General features: G+C 43.8%; 1 protein-coding gene across 10 annotated transcripts in view; it reads left to right on the forward strand.

Moving 5' to 3' along the window:
• Positions 1-22,086, forward strand: part of TFAP2B (transcription factor AP-2 beta) — a 65,366-nt gene that overhangs the window by 32,072 nt on the left and 11,208 nt on the right. For all 10 annotated transcript variants that reach the window (XM_083606598.1, XM_083606599.1, XM_083606600.1 and 7 more), the window contains 2 exons: positions 4,336-4,454; positions 9,735-9,876. In XM_083606598.1, the coding sequence (XP_083462724.1) occupies positions 4,336-4,454; positions 9,735-9,876 (261 nt within the window). The remainder of the gene's footprint in view (positions 1-4,335; positions 4,455-9,734; positions 9,877-22,086) is intronic.

Genomic DNA, 22,086 nt, shown 5'->3' on the forward strand with positions numbered 1-22,086 from the left:
TGCCCTATTTTTGCTTTGATCTATTTTTTAAACATTGTTTTAAGTAAGTTTTACTTGAAGGGTAGGGATGATATGATAATGTATGCATATTCAGCACTTTTGCTGTTGTATTGTAATAGCCTGGAGTTAAGTTCTAGTTACAGGTAGGTAGCCGTGGTGGTCTGCCATAGTCAAAACAAAATTTAAAAAAATCCTTCCAGTAGCCCCTTAGAGACCAACTAAGTTTGTTATTGGTATGATCTTTCATGTGCATGCACACTTCTTCAGATACACTGAAAAAGAAGTCACCAGACCCTTATATATAGTGAGAAGGTGTGTGTGGGTGGGTGTCTGTTGACTTCTGTTTCAGTGTATCTGAAGAAGTGTGCATGTACACGAAAGACCATACCAATAACAAACTTAGTTGGTCTCTAAGGTGCTACTGGAAGAAATTTTTTATGGAGTTAAGTTGTGAGCCAGGCATTCTAGGGGTCAAAATACATTAGGTGGCTTTAGGCCAGGAGTGGTTAGCCTGGGCTCTTCCAGATGTTGCTCAGCTATGAGCATAGCTGTCAATGTTTCCCCTTTTTAAGGGAAATTCCCTTATTCCGAATAGGATTCCTCGCAAGAAAAGGGAAAATTTGACAGCTATGGCTTTGAGTTCTATCATCCTTGAACATTGGCTATGTTGGCAAGGGCTGATGGGAGTTGGAGTACAACAACATGTTGCGTGCTGTAGGTTAGCCATCTCTTTTAGGCAAAGCACTCACTTTCAACCTTAACTTCCCCCTCCATGAATTCATAATGCTGGCTTATTTAAAAAGGTTGTTGTAAGAATTGCTAATGCACATGGCTGGCCCAAGACATTTTGTCACACGAGGCAACCACAAAATGCTGCTTCCTCCCTCCTGCCAGGGAAGAAGGTATGAGTGATGATCTACCAGTGGTGAAGGGTGCTCCCACTGCTCCTGGGGCGGACACATGTCCCCTTGGGGGGGGGGATACGGAGTGTGAAGGAGCCCACTGCGCCTGGCCATCCCTCACACCCAAAGCAACACCAGCCATTGGAATGACACACTGCTCGGGGCTGGTATCACTTCAGTGGTGAGGGCTGGCCTGCCACAGCTGGCTCTGTTCACCCTCCAAGCCCCTCCATGGAAATACACCAAAGCTGCTTGAAGAGTGTTTCCATGGTGGGGTGTGTTGCTCCAGTGGCAAGGGCTGGCCTGGTGCAGGGGCTCTGTTTGCTGTTCACACCCCACCATGGAAACACTCCTTACTTTCAGTTAATGTGGTACATCTCTTCAGGAAGGGCTTCATTTGAGCCTGAACTCTGGTTCTTTGAGAATGCCATTGAGAATGCCACAGTGGTGACCTGGTAAATATTGCGTAACTCTAGCAGTCATGGAATCGGAGGATGGGTCTTCTGGTCAGAGAACAGGAAGCAGAGAGTAAGAATAAATAGACAGTCCTCATAGCGGATGTGCCAGGTGTATAAGACCTCACAGGTATCTGCATAGGGACTGGATTACTTTTTTTTAATGGTTCATAAATGATTTGGAGTTAGAAGTGAGCAGTGAGGTGACCATGTTTGCTGATGGCAATGAGATTGCAAGGAAAGAGCAACCCAAATGATCACTGGGTCACAGCAACCCACCTGGGAGGAAATGATACCGTGTTTGGGGCTTTTTAGTTTAGAAAAGGGTGAGTAATGAGGAATATGAGAGAGGTGTTCACAAATATTTATGATATGGAGATAGTGGATAGAGAGATGTGTTTCCCCCTCTCCCATGGTACTCAAACAAAATGAAGCAAGGTTCAGGCAGACAAAAGGAAGTCATTCTTCACACAGGGCATACTGAAGCTATGGAATTCACTGCCACAATATGTGGTGATGATTCTAAAAGGGGATGAGACCAATTCATGGAGGGCAGGCCTATCAGTGGCTACAATACATGATGCCTCTAAAGAACAGTTATGGGGAAATAACCAGAGGGAGAGGGCTATTGGCCTTGTCTGCTGCTTATGTACTTTCGATTGGCATATGGTTCACCATTTTGTGAAATGGGGTGTCTAAGTATATAGGCATAGGGTCAGCAAAGTTTTTGTGGCTTGGGGCAGTTCACGGTCCCGCAGATGCCGCGGTGGGCCATAGTGTGCATGCGTGTGTGCATGCACGCATGCGCAAACACTATTTCAGGTGCTCCTTCTGGCACGGAGGAGGTGTGTGCAGCTTCCCATTGGCTGCAGGAGCTTCCAGCAGCCAATGGGAAGCTGGCCAGTGTTGCAGAAGGCTGTCCCCGCTCTGCTCCGCGCCGATTTAGCGCAGTGCATGGGAGCCGACCAAGTGGGCGTCCATGGGCCAGTTAAACAACCCCCATGGGCCATTTGTGGCCCATGGACCTTAAGTTGCCGACCCCTGATATAGGCCTTTGGCCAGACTCCATAGTGCTGCTTTTGCAACTGAAGCCTAACATGGTGCCATCTGGATGTTGCTAGACTACAACACCCATCATCCTTGACCCATCATGCTGGCTGGGACTGATGAAAGTTATAGTCCAACATCTGGAGGGCACCACACCAGCTAATATTAAAACCTAATTTGACTTCAGGAAAAGGAATAAGTACCCATGAGTTGAGTATGCAGACAACCTTCTAGCTTTTCTGATAGATCTTCTCAAGCTGGCCTAGGATCCTAACATCTCTTTCTTTACATGTAAAGAAAGGGTGTGAAGCTCTATTCTACAGGGTGGCTGGTATGTCTTTCAGAAGAGAGGGTGGGAAACAGTGCAGAAATCACATTTCTAATGTAAGATATTCACAGTTGCAGAGCAAGCCCTTTCCTTCTTATCCCCCCCTCCGACTTTCCCCCCTGTAGTATGAGACAATGTGTCATTTCTAGGTTGGTTAATAGCCATGGATATTAAAGGTAAAACTGGGGCCTCCTCAGCCTGTGTGAAGCTTGGGCACGTGGTCTTCAGCATGCATCCATCTATGTTCATATGCACACATGCATCCTGGCCAATTGTTGCCATTTGCTTGATGAAGAAGTGAAGTCCAGAAGTAGAGGTGGGGTCTTCCTCTGTCATTGCAAGGCGAGTATGTTGCTATTGTCAAATGAATGGAAAGCAGCAATCTTTTAATTGCTAGATCAACTGGTGAAAGCTTCCATTTGTTCAGTGGGGCCCACTTTTAATTGGAGAGGACTCGTTTTTAAAAAGCAGGGCTGCCAGTTCTGTGGGCTTTTTTGATTTGTGGTATGTTGTGGAAATGGATAAGAGGTCTTTTTCTAAAAGGAATGTTAGATATTGTTAAAATGTGCCTGCAATACCGAGATTTCAATAATAGGCAAATATATTTAAATTGGTCATAAGGTTGCCAGCTGCATTTAAAAGACACACACTCAGAACCAATACTAAACTCTTCACGTTGCTGAGGGCACTTGTACAAGCGGTCACTCCCCTCTCCACAGCTACCTGTATCCTGGAAGTCTTGATCTCCTACTTCTCTGACCTTTCCACCTTTCCAGTTTTATGGCCACGGAGGTCTTTCTCAAGGCTAGACATTTGCTTTTCCTCAAAACTAATAATCTATCCCACGGGCGTAGCCAGGATTTTTGTTAAGGGGGGAGGCAGGCCTTTTGCTGGGGTGGAGCAGAACCGCAATTAGCTATGTATTTTTATTGATTTTTATTGATTGGGGGGCAGCTGCCCACCAGCCGCCTGCCTCCCTTGGCTATGCACATGATCTAGCCATTTACTAGGAGCAAGCCACAATGAAACCAGTGCTCAAATAAAAACTCCTGGAATCGGGCTGCTGCTGCCTTGGTTGGGCGCTACCAGCCCATCTCCTTTTGCTTTCCTGGTGCAGGGTCCACCCAGTACCAGTGAGTCATGTGTTTCGGGGGGTTGGACTAGATGACCCTTTGGGACACCTTCCTACTCTACAATTCTGTGATCCCTCAGCTTAAGTCTTCCTCGAGAATCATTATTTCTCCCTCCCCTCTCCTCTCCTTTCTCCCCCTCCCCAATGCCCATCTCTCGGTCTGTCTGTCTCATTGCTTCTCTCCCTCCCCCACTCTCCCCTCCTTCTCTCTCTCCCCTTCCTCATTACCTGTCTGTCTCTCATTACTTCTCTCTCTCTCTCTCCCTCCCCCCTCCCCGTTTCTCAATTTTGTCTGCTAGAACTTCCTCAGTCAGCTGCAATTCAGACACAGTCACGCGCGCTAAAACCCCTTCCAGCTCCGGGGATCTGCCTCATAGTCGCTTCCCTCCCCCCTCCAAAAGTTTCTTTCCTGGGAACATTCCTTCAGCTTCGAATCAGCACCTTCTTTATCCCCCCATTTTGCCATTGCAGAGCCAAATCGAAAAACGGGGGCAGATCGTTGCGAGAGAGACTAGAAAAAATCGGCTTGAATTTGCCAGCCGGCCGGCGCAAAGCGGCAAATGTCACCTTACTCACCTCCCTGGTGGAAGGTAAGCAGACGCGGCCCGCGCGGATCCCCCCCGCGGCGCCCCCGGGCGGCTCTCGAGGGAGGGGGAGCGGGGACATTTCGCACGAGGCTCGTGCATTGAGTGGAAATCGTTGCCGGGGTAGCACCGAAGCTCCGGCACGCAGGAAGCAGGTGTGTTTAATAAAGAACAAAGACCTCAAGCATCATGAAGCTCGGCCCATATCTCCACTCTGGGGCGCGTGTAGATCTCGCCATCCGAAATGGCTTGACTTCAGCCTGTGCTTCCGAGTGAGTCCCACTGAGGGCAGCGAGATGTGCTTTGGAATCAGCAGGCCTCTGATGGACCAGCCTAGGGGTCACAACCGAATTCATCCTAAGAGGTGTTGGGAACTGTCATTGAGATGCTTCTGAAAAGCAACTGCACAGACACAAGAACAGTAAATTAATATACCAAGAGGTGCTGAGTGAGCGTTTGAGTTAAGCAGCAACTCTTCCTCGGGATGGAGGAGAATATAAAAACAGAAATTTTAAACATGGGTGGATTTTTTTTGGAGGGGAGGGTGGGGGAAGGTTGGCTGCTTGCATTGTCTTATTATGAAGGTAATACCAATGGAACTCCATTGATGCTAGTGGGAGCTTTCTATTGCAATTGCGCTCTCTCTCTGTGTGTGTGTGTGTTTGTAGGGGTATTTTTTCAGGGTTGCAGAGGAGAAAGGGGAGTTGCTGCTAGATCCCAATCCTATGCATATTTACTTGCAAGTAATCCCTTCAGTGTTCAGCGGCTGGGCCCCAGTCAATATGGATAGAACTGTGCTTTGTGGCAAATTTAGTTCTGGGTTATAGAGAGGCATGCTGGCTCAGAGAAGAATTGGAGGCTTCTCCTTGACAAATACTTGAATATGACACTAATAAGAATTCACAGGATTCTTTCAAAAGCAGAATTAAAAAAACACCACTGGGTATCATTAGTATACTATATGTAATTATTGACTTGAGGGTTCCAAAATCTGGTTATTTGAATGTGATTAAGATATAAACCTGAATGAAGCCATTAGAAAAGTCAGCATACCTACTTCAGGAATAAAGGTATTGGTACCAGAGGCCTTTGCTAGTTACTTGACAAAATTCTGCTTCTGTTTGGATCTGCAAGATATCACTCAATTTCCTGGTTCCTAAGTTATTGTTAAAATGATGATGATGATGAAGGTCCATTTCAGGAGAGGCATTTAATGAGAAGTGAAGATATTCCAAAGTTTATAAAGTAAATAGGAAATGATCACAGAAAATGGAGAGGAGAGGGATGAGCTGCTTGCTGAGGAAAGCAGCCCAAAGGTCCCTTAAGACTGAGATGGACAGCAAACTTGCACATAATAAACTGCTGATAGTGTATGATTACAGTCCATCATGCATTACTCAGGTGTCATTTCTGTGTTGGACAACGATGTAAGAGTATAACTCCACCCAAACCCTATTCAAGTGCTTCAGGAATTCTCAAAGTTAACCGGGAACTAGAATTGTGGACGCAACTATTAGAGTGAGATGCATTTGTGTTTGTGAATATTGGAGTGAGATGCATTACAAAATATACAAAATTGTTGCTGAGCAAGCCAAACAGTTTCCCTTAAAGAACTATATCTTGGCCTATCCTTCTGAATTAGCAGCTGCTTCAGCAATATCCCACTCCCTTCCACGGCTCTTCCATTTTATTGCCTGTGGCAAAAATGTTTCATTCATCACTGTTCAGGATTCACAAGGGGCAGGGAGTCTGGTCTTTATCTTGTAAGTTTCATAAGGAGAATTAAACATCCATGGTGAATGGAGATTTGATGAAGGTCATCTTTCTCTCCCACTTCCTTTCCTTTTCAAAATTATGTGTCATTAGGATTATTAGACATATTTGTTTTTATAGGTAACAGTCTCTGGGGTTGCCTTGATCCTCCTTCTCCTCCACTAGGTTTAAACTACAGTGTGGTATCAGTAATCAGAAAAGGGGCAGGTATTTAAATTTTACAATAACTTATTTTATAATATTATAATTACCCCCAGTACCATAGCTATAATCCACACTGACTGTGGTTGGTCTTAAGGATTGTTTGTAAAACAGAACATTCCCAATTAAATGATGGTATTTTGATTAGGACAGCATTGTGCAGATGTTGTAAAGCTTGTGTCCACGAGTAGCAACAAATCCACTATAAATTCCCATTTCAACAAGCCCTTACTGTTCCTGAAAACATGTACACAGAATTTTATCCTACATGCTACATTTTGAGGGAGATGTAGTGAGGGAAGGTATCAATTTTTTATTTTTCAGTGGCAAAGGGATAAATTTCATAGAATCATAGAATCATAGAGTTGGAAGAGACCACAAGGGCCATCGAGTCCAACCCCCTACCAAGCAGGAAACACCATCAGAGCACTCCTGACATATGGTTGTCAAGCCTCTGCTTAAAGACCTCCAAAGAAGGAGACTCCACCACACTCCTTGGCAGCAAATTCCACGGTCGAACAGCTCTTACTGTCAGGAAGTTCTTCCTAATGTTTAGGTGGAATCTTCTTTCTTGTAGTTTGGATCCATTGCTCCGTGTCCGCTTCTCTGGAGCAGCAGAAAACAACCTTTCTCCCTCCTCTATGTGACATCCTTTTATATATTTGAACATGGCTATCATATCACCCCTTAACCTCCTCTTCTCCAGGCTAAACATGCCCAGCTCCCTTAGCTGTTCCTCATAAGGCATCGTTTCCAGGCCTTTGACCATTCTGGTTGCCCTCCTCTGGACACGTTCCAGTTTGTCAGTGTCCTTCTTGAACTGTGGTGCCCAGAACTGGACACAGTACTCCAGGTGAGGTCTGACCAGAGCAGAATACAGTGGCACTATTACTTCCCTTGATCTAGCTGCTATACTCCTATTGATGCAGCCCAGAACTGCATTGGCTTTTTTAGCTGCCGCGTCACACTGTTGGCTCATGTCAAGTTTGTGGTCGACCAAGACTCCTAGATCCTTTTCACATGTAGTGCTCTCAAATTTCAGCGGGATGCAAGCACCAATTGATGAAGTACATGATGTTTTACACTGGAACACAGTCAAAAATATCAAAATACAAAATGAGAACACAAAATACATAACAAGTAACAACAACAGAATGTATACATGTGTTGACTGACTGCTGTTGTATTTTTTGGTAGCCTGTTTAGGGGTTCGGTTCTGTTTAGGAACCCAGCCTGAGACTTGCACTCTCCTTCCTTAGGGTGGTGCTCACTCATGTTAACGGGGTGCTTTTGGACTTCTGTTGTGCATGAGAAGAATTGATGGTCCTCCACAGCCACATTGGGATGGAAATCCAGCCTTCACATCTCCCTCACCTAGGAGATATGGAGACTCTTGATGGACAGTTTTGGCATCCAGTTGAGCAAGGGAGTTGTGCAGGGAAAATTTCTAATATAACACTAGAGGAACAGGAGGTTTGGAGAACTTTGCACTATCCATTCCTGCATATCAACAGAATCCCCAAGTTCACTTGCAACAAGGGAGGAAAAACGCGTGCTACAAATGCCAGAGGTACAGTCTTGTCCATTTTTCATGTAGTTCAGGACTGAGCATTTGTGCTTGGAGGCTAGACAAGACTTAGCTCAACTTGGAGCCTTAATATAATGCTAGCATCCAATGATCTAAAGCTCCTGAGTCCTTATTCTTCCTAACTGCAACTCAGTCTGTAACTTCTTACAATAGCATTACATTGCTTTGTATTTATGACAGGCTGGATGTCTTGAATGTTCTCCAAGTTGTGAATGTTAAGTGAGGCTTTGCTCAATCAGTATCCAGGCCTTCTACCACAGGGGAAGAAGGAACTCCTTTCTTTGCTTGAATTTCTCTTCCAGCTCTACTTATTAGAGAACCTACAATGCTATGAGAGTCTAGAACACTGTTTTTTTGCTTCCTGGACTCTGGCCTATTGAAAGAAGGTGTTATAACAAGTGTGCAAGCCTGTTTGTTTTTAATTGTTTGCCAATTAATTTTATGGGAAGGAGGGCAATGAAGGTAGAGAAAGCAGTCTGAAGAAAGTGTACATGAAGAGCTCAAAAATAACTCTTGGGAAAGAGAATAATAAAACCCAACTGTATTTTTTTCCAGCGTTGCACTCCAAAGGTACAATTCAGTCAAAAGTAAGCGCTATAAAATTGGACCGATCTCAATAGAAGAAATAAGTGTGCATGTCAATCTCTCCCATTGAAATAAATGGGGCTTCAAAGTGCTTAGCTGAACAGCTCTTTCCACAATATTGCCAGCACAACCTTGGGGAGTAAAACTACTTCTTATCTTAGTCTTAGTGTAAGGCTGACCCCACTACTAAGTGATATCATTATTATGGCACTTAACAGTCACCGCTTCCTTCAAAGAATTCTGGGAACTGTAGATTTATTAGGAATCTTTAGATTCCCATCATAGAACACCTTTCAGGGGATGGAATTGTCGGGTCGGCCGGGGGCATGGACAACCCCCAGGCAAACGACAGGAATGTTTCCAGCCTGTCCCCCCCATCAGCATGCAGCTCTAGGGAGTTCCGACAGCCTTCCCCGACGATTTATAGTGACTCAAGTCTTGGAGACATTGAGCACACATCCAGAGTCCAGCAGAGATAAAACCCAGTCAGAGCTAGGCTGAGGTTGTGAGCACGAAGCTGCTTTATTAAGCATAAGGCAGAACAAAATTAAACATGTCTACTCTCTCTGGTCTTCCTCCGAGAGAAGTCAGAAGTGAAAGCGAAAACAAACAGAAATAGAGTACAATACAGTAAAACATCCGCTCCCGTGATTCCAACAGTCGGTGCTGGAATGCATAACACAGACATGTGATGAACCAATCCTACACAATATCTGCACAGTGAGAGGAATAGAAACCCAACAGGAACAACTAATTCAGGTTTGCTGTGTAGACATACACAATGTGCATTTCCCTGTTTGTGTGATTCAACCTGCTTGCTAACAGCTTCAGCCAGCATCTAGTTGAGCTGATGTGATTATACTGGTTACCCTTTCATGGCCCAGGTCACAGACATTTAATGCTCTAGAACTCTACTACTTTCAGTATGACCAATGGCTTAATGCAATGCTAAGGATGAAGGTGCAGGACATCTGCAAATGGCTGAAGAAGATCATGATAACTGAAAACTTAGTTTTTGGTCTGACAGATCTAAGGATCTGACTGTATGCCAGTCTCACTCAGTTAGTATTCACTTGGCTAAGAAGGATTTTGTCAATGTGGTCGACCTGTGATGATCAAAGCTGCTCATCTTTCCCCAGGAGAAGCTGTACATTTAGCTCGGGATTTTGGATACATCTGTGAAACTGAGTTCCCAGCCAAAGCTGTTTCTGAGTACCTGAACAGACAGCACACAGACCCTACTGATCTCCACTCCAGGAAGAATATGCTGCTTGCCACAAAGTGAGTAGGAATAACCCTATAATATACTTTGCTTTCAACATTCTGACCCTGAAACTGATAGTTTCATGTTGATACTTTAGCAGGTTGTTTTTGTGGGATCAGCAGATCTTAAATTACAAAACAGATCACACTGTCACAACTTTTGCTCCCTGTGGATTTTATCCCCTTGGTATAATTTTCAGATTAACAGATACGTTGTGGTAGTGTTCACATATCAAGCTCAGATCAGATTTGTCTACTGCTGGGTTATTTATTACATTTGATATATTGCTTTCACTCCAAAGAGCTCCAAGTGGCTTATATATGGTATCCAGGAGGTCTCTCATTCAGGAAGCACCCAAGGTGGAACAATATTTTATGTTACAGCAAACTAGTAGCGGAGTATCAGCATGAAGGCATGCCCTCCGAAACATGAAAGGTGGTGTGGCCAGGACTCTGGGAACATGGTCTCCCTTTCATTATTAGAATCCTACTGGGGTTGAAGGCCTGAGTAGGAAGGCTCTTGTGACTTAATGAGAATGTGTATTGTGTACAGTACCATGTGGGCTCATGAAGACATCTGAAGTCAGCCCAGTATTGGGAAGCTTTTAAAGTCTGCTGTTTTTTTGTGCTTGTTTATATTCTGTTGGAAGTCACTCAGAGTGGCTGGGGCAACCCGGTCAGATGAGCGGGATACAATCAACAAGCAAGCAAGCAAGCAAACAAACAATTTTCTGTAATACAATCCAAATGTATTGTAGGGTTTTGTTTGCTTAGACATTCTTTTCCATTCTAAAGTGGTTGGCTAAGGTGCTCTAATGTTGGCCGGGGGTGGAGATGGAAGGAAGGCACAAAGCCAGTCAGAAGGGTCTCTATGGTAGCAATTGACTGACTTTCTCCGGTTCTAGATAGAAGCAGGGTTTTCACAAACCAGAGGAATTGAGGGAGAGTCAGAATGAACAAAAAGGTAAAACCAGAAAAGCAAAAAGCTGCAGAAGAGAGGTTCCTAAGACCGGGAGTACCCTATTAATGTGAAATAACTAGCAACATCTGTGCCTTCAGGTTTATAGTATATTTGCGTTACGGAAGCTATCAACATTCCAAACAGTTGGCCACAGGCTCATTGCAGTGCATCAGACAACTTTTTCTGTGTGTGTTTTGTTTAAGAAGGTTGTGTGGATTGATTAAGGTACCGTGGATAAAACTGTACATAGTGAGTTGCTGCATGCAGATGTGTCTCTCTTGAAGGCAGCTTCTGTGATTTGAAAAGATGTTTTCATGTGGAAGCCATATTTTGGTTTTGGTTAGTGTTGTCTGAGGCTGTTAGAACTGACATTAAATCCAGCGTGATTTTCCTTGACCCCCCCGCTCTCCCCAATTCTGATCTTTAGCGTATTTACTTAGAAACAAGCCCCTTTGATTTCAGGGGAGATAATATATGATATATCCAAAACTTGAAAGGTCCAGATGTGAAGCCCTTTCAACTGGATAGCTCAGTTGGTTAGATGGTGGTGCTGATAACACCAAGGTTGCAGGTTCAATCCCCATATGGGACAGCTGCATATTCCTGCATTGCAGGGGGTTGGACTAGATGATCCTCAGGGTCCCCCAACACTACAATTCTATGATTCTACCCCAAAGTGCTGTATAAATGTTTACCTTCTGAGGAGCTGACTTTGTGAATCGACACAGCTGGTCTTCCATAATTAACAATCAGTTTCAGGCAACACAACATTTTGACAGATGGGATCATTTCCCATTCATCCCACCCCCAGAAATACATGGAAAACCAATTCCAGTGGGCCTTCCCCACACATGCTTATGAAATCACTTCCAAAAGTCATACTATTTACCCCCAAATTCTCAATGGGTGTTAAATACAGTATTCTCTGTGCTTAATTTGCAATTTCTTTAACAACCCACCTGTACTTCCGTATTCCTTGGGCTCTAATAATTTGAATCTTCAATTCTGTGAGTGGATGTATCTCTACAATGATTGTGTAGCTGTTGCTTTGCTTAATTTCCCCCTCCTGATGTGGTCCAAAATAACAACAACAACAACAAAAAATTAATATTTTTGCAATAGCTTCAATGAGATTTGATTCCTGTGCTTCCAAATTTCTTCCGAGTGACTCTGCTGTTATCTGCATGTGTACATTTTCCCATTTCATCTGTGTTCAGATATAGTTAATTCAGGATGGTGTTGCACATTCTTGATGTTTCATCCTGTTCTGTTTGGTTGCGCAGATCTGTCCACCTGGAGATGTGTGTCACTTGCTTCTTTGGAATTGTGATACTGTTAACTGGGTGGGCCTAGTAGTTGTGTGTTGTTGTTTAGTCGTTTAGTCGTGTCCGACTCTTTGTGGCCCCATGGACCAGAGCACGCCAGGCACTTCTGTCTTCCACTGCCTCCCGCAGTGGAAGACAGTAGTTGTGTAGCCATGGTGAAAGCGATTGTGTGAGGGCTAGACACAGTCCTTTTCCTGTGGTGAAAAAACTAAGGACTGACTGTTTCTGTATCAATGCATTAGTCACTTGCTAGTGGCCTCTTCTCTTGCTGTTCTAGAAATATGTGTGGGCAAGACGAAAGATGCCAAAATGTTGCTTTCTTGTCTGATTGATATTTGGGTTAGAAGGAAACAAATAATTGGCCAGACACAGTTCCTGCATCCACGCATTGTCAGATCCATGTGGATGGGGGATAAAAGTTGAAGATGGCGCCAGCCATGAGTTTTGTGTATAGGGTTCCTACAGTGGTTACTTCCTACAATGGTGGGGAAGCTGTGGCCCTCCAAATGTTGGGCTCAAGTTTCCATGAGTCCCTGCTAGCATGTCCAATGGTTGGGGATCATGGGAGACATAGTCCAGCAACATCTAGAGGGTTACAAGTTCCCCAGCTGTGCTCTAGACACTATGCTGCTCTCAGAGCAACTTCTCTAGAAAACCCACTGCAATGCGTATACCAGGGACGTCCCTTCTTGTCACTGTAAGAGGCTGAGCCGATGACATTAAGGTCCAGGTGCAGTATAGTGTGGACAAGGATGTGTCCTAAGCTTGCCTTCTGGGGTTTTGGCCTTGATGAAGGAGCTGGCATTGGATTGTGCCGTCACTTCAACCTGAGTGAAATACACCATTCAGCTCACACTTATTGCATGGCTGCAAGGTTGCTTAATGGTGTGGGAGGAAATGTCAGTTTAGAAATGTCAGTTGTGATGGATCAAATGGTAAAACTGCATTACCATTCTCATGCCAATAGATGAAATGCACTCGTTGCATTAATTTTTGCAAAATTGGTTTGCCAAAATGGGCATAACATGACTCCCTTCTTTGCCAGCCCATCTTTCCCTATGAAGGGTGACCTTGGGCCTAACCCCCTGTCAGCAGAAAATTCTTAAGTTGATTTCCATAGGATTCTTGGCTATCCATCCAAGATGACAAAAAATAAATTTCACCCCACGCCTTCCAATGTTTACTGTTAATCATCCATATATCTGACGCTTTTACAGCAGCAGCTTGGGGGGCAGCAGGGGGGTGGAATATTAAATCTGCTGCTATATTTAGATGTCTCTCTCTAGCTCATTGAAACTTTTACAATAGCTTTTCTATTTGTTTGATTTATGCCTCCCTTTGGCTCCTGTGCCATATTGTTTGGTGTTTTATGGCAGGCTTAGGCCTTTGGTAGTGTAGGGCTGCCTGTTTTCCCCCCACACGTTCTTTCTTGCAGGCAGGCCTCAAACAGATCTCATTTATTTCGTGCCCTAGGATGTGGCTTTCTCCGTTGACAGCGTAATTTAAAGAAATATATGGATGGCTGAAAAATCATTTGCTCAAATTTGTCCAGATGTTTTTTAGACGTGATTGGAATTTGATTGCCCTTTTCCGCAGGGTCAAAAGATATTAATGTCCCAGAACTTTAATTGCTCACAGAGCCTTTGCTCTTTGAAGATGGAAAAATATTTGGCCTGCAAATTTGACATTTCTACTTTTTCCTCCTTTTGTTTCCTAATGGATAAGACGCACATACAAGAACTTTCTCCATCATCTGAAACATTTGATCTGCTTTCAGTTTCAGGACTGCACAGCTGGACCATCCTATTATAATATGGCTTTGTGCCTAACATAACTACCTGACTACTTCACACCATTTATGTCTCATTGTGAACTCTTATCTCATTTGTCATGAATTGAGGCAAATGTTTTTTGTTTAATCATACAACATTTCTTGGCTTAGCAACGCTAAGAAATTTGTGTTATCAACAGCCTTTTCTGTGAATGGCTGCTGTCAATTATCACAATCTGCATTTTCTGCATTTCCCCCGTTTTGACATGAATGTTTACAATTCCACCCCACTACTCCATTTGTGTATCTATACTTCAGGGTAACCCTTCGTGCATCTGGTGAAGTGGCCCATAAAACCTTTTCCCATGATGAATTTATTGGTTTTAAAGTGGCACAAGACCTGCTGTTCATCTTGTTCTGTTTAGAAGGTGCAATATGTATTCAGCACTCCTGCACCTTATTTCTAACCATTTGTATGATAAATAGATTTGGGTGAAATCCATGGGCTTTAAAGGATCATGGTGTGGGAATGTTAAGGAAGGTAGGAGAGGATATATTGTTTTGATATTATCCCTCCTCACTCACACTAGTGAGTAAACAGTTTGCAACTTTGCAACTTTGCAACTTATTGGAAGCAAGTTGATGATTCGTTAGAATCCTTTAATTAAGCAATCCAGTCTGGTTTGTCCAGTCTGGATTGTTCCTGGTAAGTTTCTCCTCTTAAAATAATAATAACACATCACAGCCTTCTTTAAAAGTAAGAATAAAGTGTTACTCACATTCAGTTCACAGCAGTAATCCAAAGGCAGACTTTATCATGTGGTTACAGTGAAAAGAAGTCTGAGCTGCATATCAGACTTTCTGCTTGTGGGTTCCATCCTATGTGAAGGTTGAGCCATGCACTGGCTAAGAGCCAGAAGAGCGAAAGTCCAAGAGTAAGAGAAAGAGAGTACAAGTCCAAGAGAGAGATGGTTGCGTAGCCAGCCCTTTTATCTGGTCAGCTAGGGCCCTGCCCACCTGCCTGGTCACACACAGGGGAGGAGAATCCAGAGCAGGTATGACAGGAAGTCCTTCTTGTCTGGAGCCACATTCCTCTGTGTGTCCATTCTAGGCAACAGGAAAATATGGAACTTGACTGCTCTAGCAATAATACATCCCACACATGGTACCCGACCTCAGTAAATAAGTTAGATGGGCTTTCACTCCAGATTGTAGATTGCATCCATTTGTCTGCTTTAATCAAACATGTGTCATATATTCGCGAGCCGCATTGCATTTAGAAAAAGGGTTTAACTTTACTTGTCACACACTTTGCTACTGTACCTGAAGTGGAGCTTCGTCAGTGGAATGTTAATGAGCAAAAAGGGCTGGTATTCATCCTCCAGGCCCCAATGTGGCCAAATAGTGGTGTATAGAAAGGCAAGGTTGTAAACATCTGTGTGCCTACCTATCTGCTAGTGGAGCCTTAGAAACAGGGGATGGAAACTAGGATTGCAATTTCCGCAGAGGTGAGGATTTTTTCTCTCCTATATGACAAATATATTAATAAATATAATCTGCCCACCTTTCCATTAAAGGTATGGAAACGTAGCACTATAAATAATGTTTTTCCTTGAATGTTCTTTGGTATTTTTGGCTTTGGAACAGCAAAATGATGACGGTATTCAGAACATGTATTACTACGGCAAATGCAGCAGACACTCCAATTTGATGAGGGATTTATACTCTTGGCCCCCCCCCGCCCCGTCACCCCACGTTTGCCATATTTTTGTGGGGCTGCTTCCTATTATACCATAGAAGTCTTAGACAACAGAAGAGCTTACCGTTCTGAACATGTTTAATTATCTTCCCATCATCTTGCCCATAACTGAACAGTGAATAAAATATCCCCATGGTTTTAAAACCTTTTTTCATCATGTGCTAAAGCATTCTTCCTGGTTTATCCTGGTGTGGTTTTTGCTTTCATGCTCTATAGTGGTCTGTGTTGTAGCACATAATGTTCACCACACTGGACTTCAACATTGTCCTGAGCTGTGTTGGGCATTGAACCACATCAGAGTTAGCACTGCTGTTTTACTTATTTCTGTGTGTTTAGTTTCTCAGAGACAGAAGAAAAATAGTTGGAGGAGGGAAGAGAGGAAAAGTAATGAAAGATAGATGTGTAGTGGTACAAATGTAAAAGCAAAATGTAAATGTAAAAAGGAAATGCAAAAGTGTTTCCTGTCAACAGACTGTAACTGAAGCTCACCAGGGATCTCAGTTTGATGTACAATGATGTTGGATATAAAACACCTGTCCCAAGACTCGGGGTCCTGGGACGGACCCTTAAAATAAAGTCTGAGCAAAGTTGGTGAAGCAGCAAAGGTTCATTAATTGCTTGCAAGGATGGGTGTCCAAAGCAGGCACACCCAAATTCAGCAAAACACAAGTTTATATCACCTTTCTTTGAGCGAAAAGTTCCATCCCCTGTCCTCCCCTGGGTTACAGCCTATCACAACCTCCTAATTTAAATACTAAAATCTCCTCCCCTGTTGACATCTCCCATTCCCCTGAATTCAGGGACCATTACCCTTAATTACTTTTGCTGAAATGAGGAAGCGTGTTCCTGTGCTCTCACACATCTACCCAAGCAATAAAGCCACATCCCGACCACGCCTTAGGCATACACGAGTCCTACTCTGCTGAAGTGTCTAGATAAACCACATTCTAGCAGCAAGCCACCCTGTTTTCTGGCGTTCTAACCCCAAGCACCCAAGCGAGTCTGCGGTTTTTTAGCTGTTGCAACCTTATACCCAGGTGTTGCAACTGTTTGAGGCCTTCTGACCTTTTATGAAAAAGTGACATTTTCCTTTTCTTACAATTGACAATCTTATTTTCCTCTTCCGACAACCCTATGAGGTAGATTATTAGGCTGAGAAGTAGTGAATTGTTCAGAAGAATTCATGGCTGAGCAACATTTTGAATGAGGGTTCTTCACATGGCAAATCAATACTCCAGCAGCGGCAGTGCCACATTGTCTCTCCTAGCAAGACATCCTAGAGTACACAACTTGCATCACATCCCTCAAGAATACTTGTACCACTTGGGCTGCTTATTCATAAAACGTGGTCACGGGCCCACTGTGAAGTGTGGGCTTGACGGAATGGGTACTGGTTATTTCTGCATTTGTCAAGGCCTTTGAAGATGTGCCCCCAAAGGCTAGGGCTCTTAATGTATTTATTTTTATGTGTTCATTTAGACTCTAGACTGTAGGTTGTAACAACGATGGTGAAGAATGACTGCAATTGTAAAACTAAACAAAATTTTCAGATTTCTACTGTGTGTGTGCACGCACAGAAGACCTTTGGGGCTTGCTCTGGCAGGTGGCTTATCTGGCAGGTGGCTTATTCAGACCCAGAGACCTCGCCCCTAAATAAAGTCACACTTGACTCAAATTTTAGTTTTGGTTTTTGGCAGAATTTAGGCCACAACTTTATTGATTACAGAAGGTGAGTGGTTGCATAGGCTCTGGTTCGACTAGCTCCCTGCACCCTTGCAGGCAGTGCTGACCCAGGGCACCAGCATAGGTCAGCCAAGGGTGAACACCTGAGGTAGGTGAAAAGCCCAGGAACAGACTCTGTCCACTCCCCAGATGCCCCCCTGGACTCCGGCATGGGCACAACCCCCTCTCGGGGGTTGACTAAACCTGTTGAGTTCCTGGATTCCTTTAACGGAATACCCTTCACATAGGGATGGCGAGACCGTTCTCCCATCCCTATCACCTGAACCAGAGCCTATCTGCAACCTTACAAGTTGTGATGATTTGCTACCCCGCAGACAAAACCCAAATGGCAACAGCCAATCAGCTAAGTGGGAAAAATTTCTGACGTGCCCCTGTCCCAACGACAGATGACACACAACAGCATAGCAAGGTCAATCGCAAAATTGCCCTAAAAGTAGGGAGAGGTGGGCAGGTGTTCCGAATGCACGAGCCGAAAGAGGAAGTTCTGGGTCACGTGCATAGGTATATAGAGGTCGCTCAATCTGTTTGGACTGTGCCCCATTGGCCAGATTGAACCCAACATCGAGGGACCTACCAATCGGGTGTTGTGGCTGTCCAATCTCACCCACCCACAACACAGGAGTTTGGTCTCCAGGTCTCACAGCAACACGTGCCCTCTTTTAGGAAGGACATGATTTATTGATTTTATACCACTTAATATATAAGAATATCTCTATGTGGTGTACAGAAAATCAAAGCAACAACATACAACTTAAGCATCAACAAATTTTACAATATTAAAATGTTACCTTGATACAAAATTACTAACACTATAAACTGTATAGCATAAAATTACTAATACTATAAATACTGTCATCTCCTCTCTCAGATTCCTGGCTCTCACCCAGGGCCCAAACAAACTCACATCTCTCCCACAAAAATCTCATAAAGAGGAAGGTTCCTAGAAACTGCTGCTGACACTGCCTAGTCTTTTAGGCTTGTGTTTTATGGGCAGACCCAAGGTGGATGAAGCATCCGCAGGCTGCCCACAACCATATCCTTTTCAGCAGCCAGCTGTCCTCTCCACACCCAGTTCCAAGTACAGTGGTACCTTGGATTAAGAACTGGAGGTCCGTTCTTAACCTGAAACTGTTCTTAACTTTAGCTAATGGGGCCTCCCGCTTCTGCAGCGCCGCCGCTGCATGATTTCTGATCTCATCCTGAAGCAAAGTTCTTAACCCAAGGTACTATTTCTGTGTTAGTGGAGTCTGTAACCTGAAGCGTCTGTAACCTGAGGTACCACTGTACAGCAGCTTGATGAGTTTCCAAGGGTGGGGAAAGGATGCTTTCCCACTCACCGTTCTTTTTCCAGCCTTTCCCCTCTTCTCCTTCAGCTGATTTTTAAACTAAGCTTATAAACTATGCAAATTACAATGCTTCTGAGTTCAATGGGAGATGAATAGCAACCTATGATTGCAGTTCTGAGGTTACAGGGAACCAGGCCTTCTTGGTAGTGGCAGCCGCCCTGTGGAACACCCTCCCACCAGATGTCAAAGAGAACAACTACCAGACTTTTAGAAGACATCTGAAGGCAGCCTTGTTTAGGGAAGCTTTTAATGTTTGATGCATTACTGTATTTTAATATTTGGAAGCCACCCAGAGTGGCTGGGGAAGCCCAGCCAGATGGGCGGGGTATAAATAATAAATTATTATTATTATTATTTATTACTATGTGTGGCAGTGTGAGTCAGGGTATGGCGTCAAAAGAGAGTGTCAAAAGAGGTACATTTATTTAAATATACCTGAGTGTACTGAAAGCTCCTTAGACTTTGAAGCTTCAGTTCTAAAAATGAGAGAGGGTGCACACACACTCCAAGTGTATATCTGTTTACTATTTGCCTCCTTTTTTCCCCCTGGCATCACAGCAGATAATCATAAAGGGCCAACCAAAAAACAGAACCACGTAAAGGTCTGGTGAGACAGAATGGATCCCTGTGGGTTAGACCTGCTAGTGTTCAGCTTCTGTAACCTGTCACCCTCATGTGCTTCCTTGACTGTATGCCCAGAATATCACACCTGGAGGCATGTCTGTGACAATTATCCCCTCCCCTTTGAATTCTGTCTACCCCTAGAAGATATTTCATGTTAGGTCTTGCGCTACTGGGTTGCTATGGAAATAATTATAAATTACTACCTCCAATTATATTAGATCAGGCATGTCCAAAGTCCGTTTTGGGGGCCTAATCCAGCCCACTGGTCAGTTTAATCTGGCTCCCACAGGCAGTTCCTTTCCGGGGCTCTAAAAAAAGAAAGTCAACAACTTTGGAGTAACATCCTAAAAAGGTCAACAACTTCAATCCTACTTCTTTGGTCGGCCCTCATGCATGTTCACTTCATCAAATCTGGCCCTCTTTGAAAAAAGTTTGGGCACCCCTGTGTTAGATTAACACTAGTGAGAGATCAACAAATTCCAAGCTCAGTGTGTGGATAAGCCCTGTTGTCCCACACAACAAACGTGGTAATGAGCCCATGTTTGGGTTTTACCACTTCTGACTGCAGGCCTAGGCTTCCTTCACCTTGGGCGTTTCTGCTCACAAAGGGTTAGCTTGTCAGAAAGAAGGCTAAGTAGAATGGTTTGCTCCCTAGTTTCCGCACCACCAACAAATGCACAGAAGACAGTGCGATTCTGTAACTTGTTGCACTTAATGTGTAGTCCATGACCCTTGTGCTAATTTGATAATGCATTTTTGAAAAGAATGGGTTGGGAACAGCAATTAAAACAATTTGACTTGCTAAGACTCCTCTGTTGGCATGGCAACTCCAGCTGAGCAGAATGGATCAGGTATGTGAGGTCATGTGAAGGAAGCATTGTGAGCTACTGCTCTGCTTCCCTAAGGTTGGTGTTTATTTCAGAGATATGTGGTTAGCTGCTTGGGTTCATTCCCTGGTCCTTCCCAGCTCAGCTGTGTGTGTGATATTTTGACTGGGACAGATTTGACCAGGAGACAGACTCCTTGCTTACTCCATTCTATGAGTCAGTTGATCTATAATGCCTATGTGGCAACCATTATACTTTTTTTTTTTTGCAGACTTTGAATTTATTTGGGGCACCTCACCTCCTACCATGTGGTAGGTTAGCCTTCTTTTGCTCTGACTGCCCTGAAATTTGAATGAGAGATACCACTCAAGCAGTTTAGGAATGTTTTTATTGAATTAGGAAGGTTCACCATTGCAGACTTTGAGAATCCATTGCATTTTATGTTGTGAACCACCCTGAGATCTATGGAGGAAGGGAGGTATACAAAATTAAATAATAATCATTGTAATAGATAAGAGTAGCTGCTGTATTCAAACTACTGCTCAGCCATGGGCATCTTGGGTAAGCTTGCACAAATCTGTGTTCCTGATCTGTAAAATAAAAACTATAGTGACTTCCCTCCCTGAGGGTTTGTTTCGATGATCAATCACCCTGAAAATTCTTCTTCTTCTTCTTCTTCTTCTTCTTCTTCTTCTTCTTCTTCTTCTTCGTCTTCTTCGTCTTCTTCGTCTTCTTCGTCTTCTTCCTTTTCATGTGTTAAATCCATTGTAGCTTAGTACCATAACCACTGCTCAGCATGTATGTGCATGGCTTGCTTTCTCAATAAGTTTAAGAATTTTGAGGAGGGGAGGGATTATGTGTAAGGAACATATCAGTTCCAGTGCATGGCTTGATTTTTCTCACTAATGTTATCTTCAGATGCCTTTCCCTGCAGTGCACTGCTGTTCTGCTGGTGGCACACTGGAGATCAGATTGAACAGGCTGTTTGAGGAGGGGAGGACTGGTGTGTGAGTGGTGTTGCCTTGAGGAAACTATTTGACGAAGTTTATTTCATTTAAACCATTTCATCCCACACCCACACATTCAGTCTTTTGCTCTGGGGGCTTTTGGCCCCTTCTAGCAATGGATTCCCCTTCTAGCAGAAGCTCTGTGAAATGTACTGGAGTTGACACAGAGCTCTGGATCAAATGGTATAACCTGCTAGAAAATGCAGCACATTTGCAAGTTCAGGTGAAATATTGGCAATGACACTTGTAATGATCATGTACAACGCAAAAATGGAAAAAAAGAACAAGTCAATGTTTTGAAATGACTATAAAATGCAGGTGTGTAAATCCTTCAGGATATGTCAGACAGAGGATAACTGCTGCAAGCAGAAAGCCAGCAGGCAATAGCTCTTTCCCCTTAGAACAAACAAGCCCCCTGAGGACTGGTGTAGCAGAGTGGACTGCGTGTGGGCATGGAGAGGGCCTGGTTCAGATCCCACAAGGAATCTTGGGCTTAGCAATTTCACTTGTTTATTTGTTGATATTATTGTATGGTTGGATGTAAGGCACCTTGGCAGAGTATCACTTGGAAGGGCAGCTTATACATGTTTCTTTAAACCCAATCAGTTCCCTGGTATGCATGAGGCTCACTGTGGGTGGTGGGCAGTCCTGGATCTCTTGCATTTTAATCTGCCTATAGAGCCATTGAGTCTCCCACAATCTTAATTTCCCCAAAGAACCTTGGTTTAATATAAGCAGCAGTTTTTGCTAACAAACTGCAGGTGGGGTGTACCAGGCCCAGGACATTCTGTCTTCACCCCACAGTTTACAGTAAGCCCTGACAGCAAGTTTTTATTGTACTTTTATTTAATCTTTATTTGTATTA

Source organism: Podarcis filfolensis (assembly GCF_964270895.1).
Source record: "Podarcis filfolensis genome assembly, chromosome: 3".
In the NCBI taxonomy this organism is placed as follows: Eukaryota; Metazoa; Chordata; class Lepidosauria; order Squamata; family Lacertidae; genus Podarcis; species Podarcis filfolensis.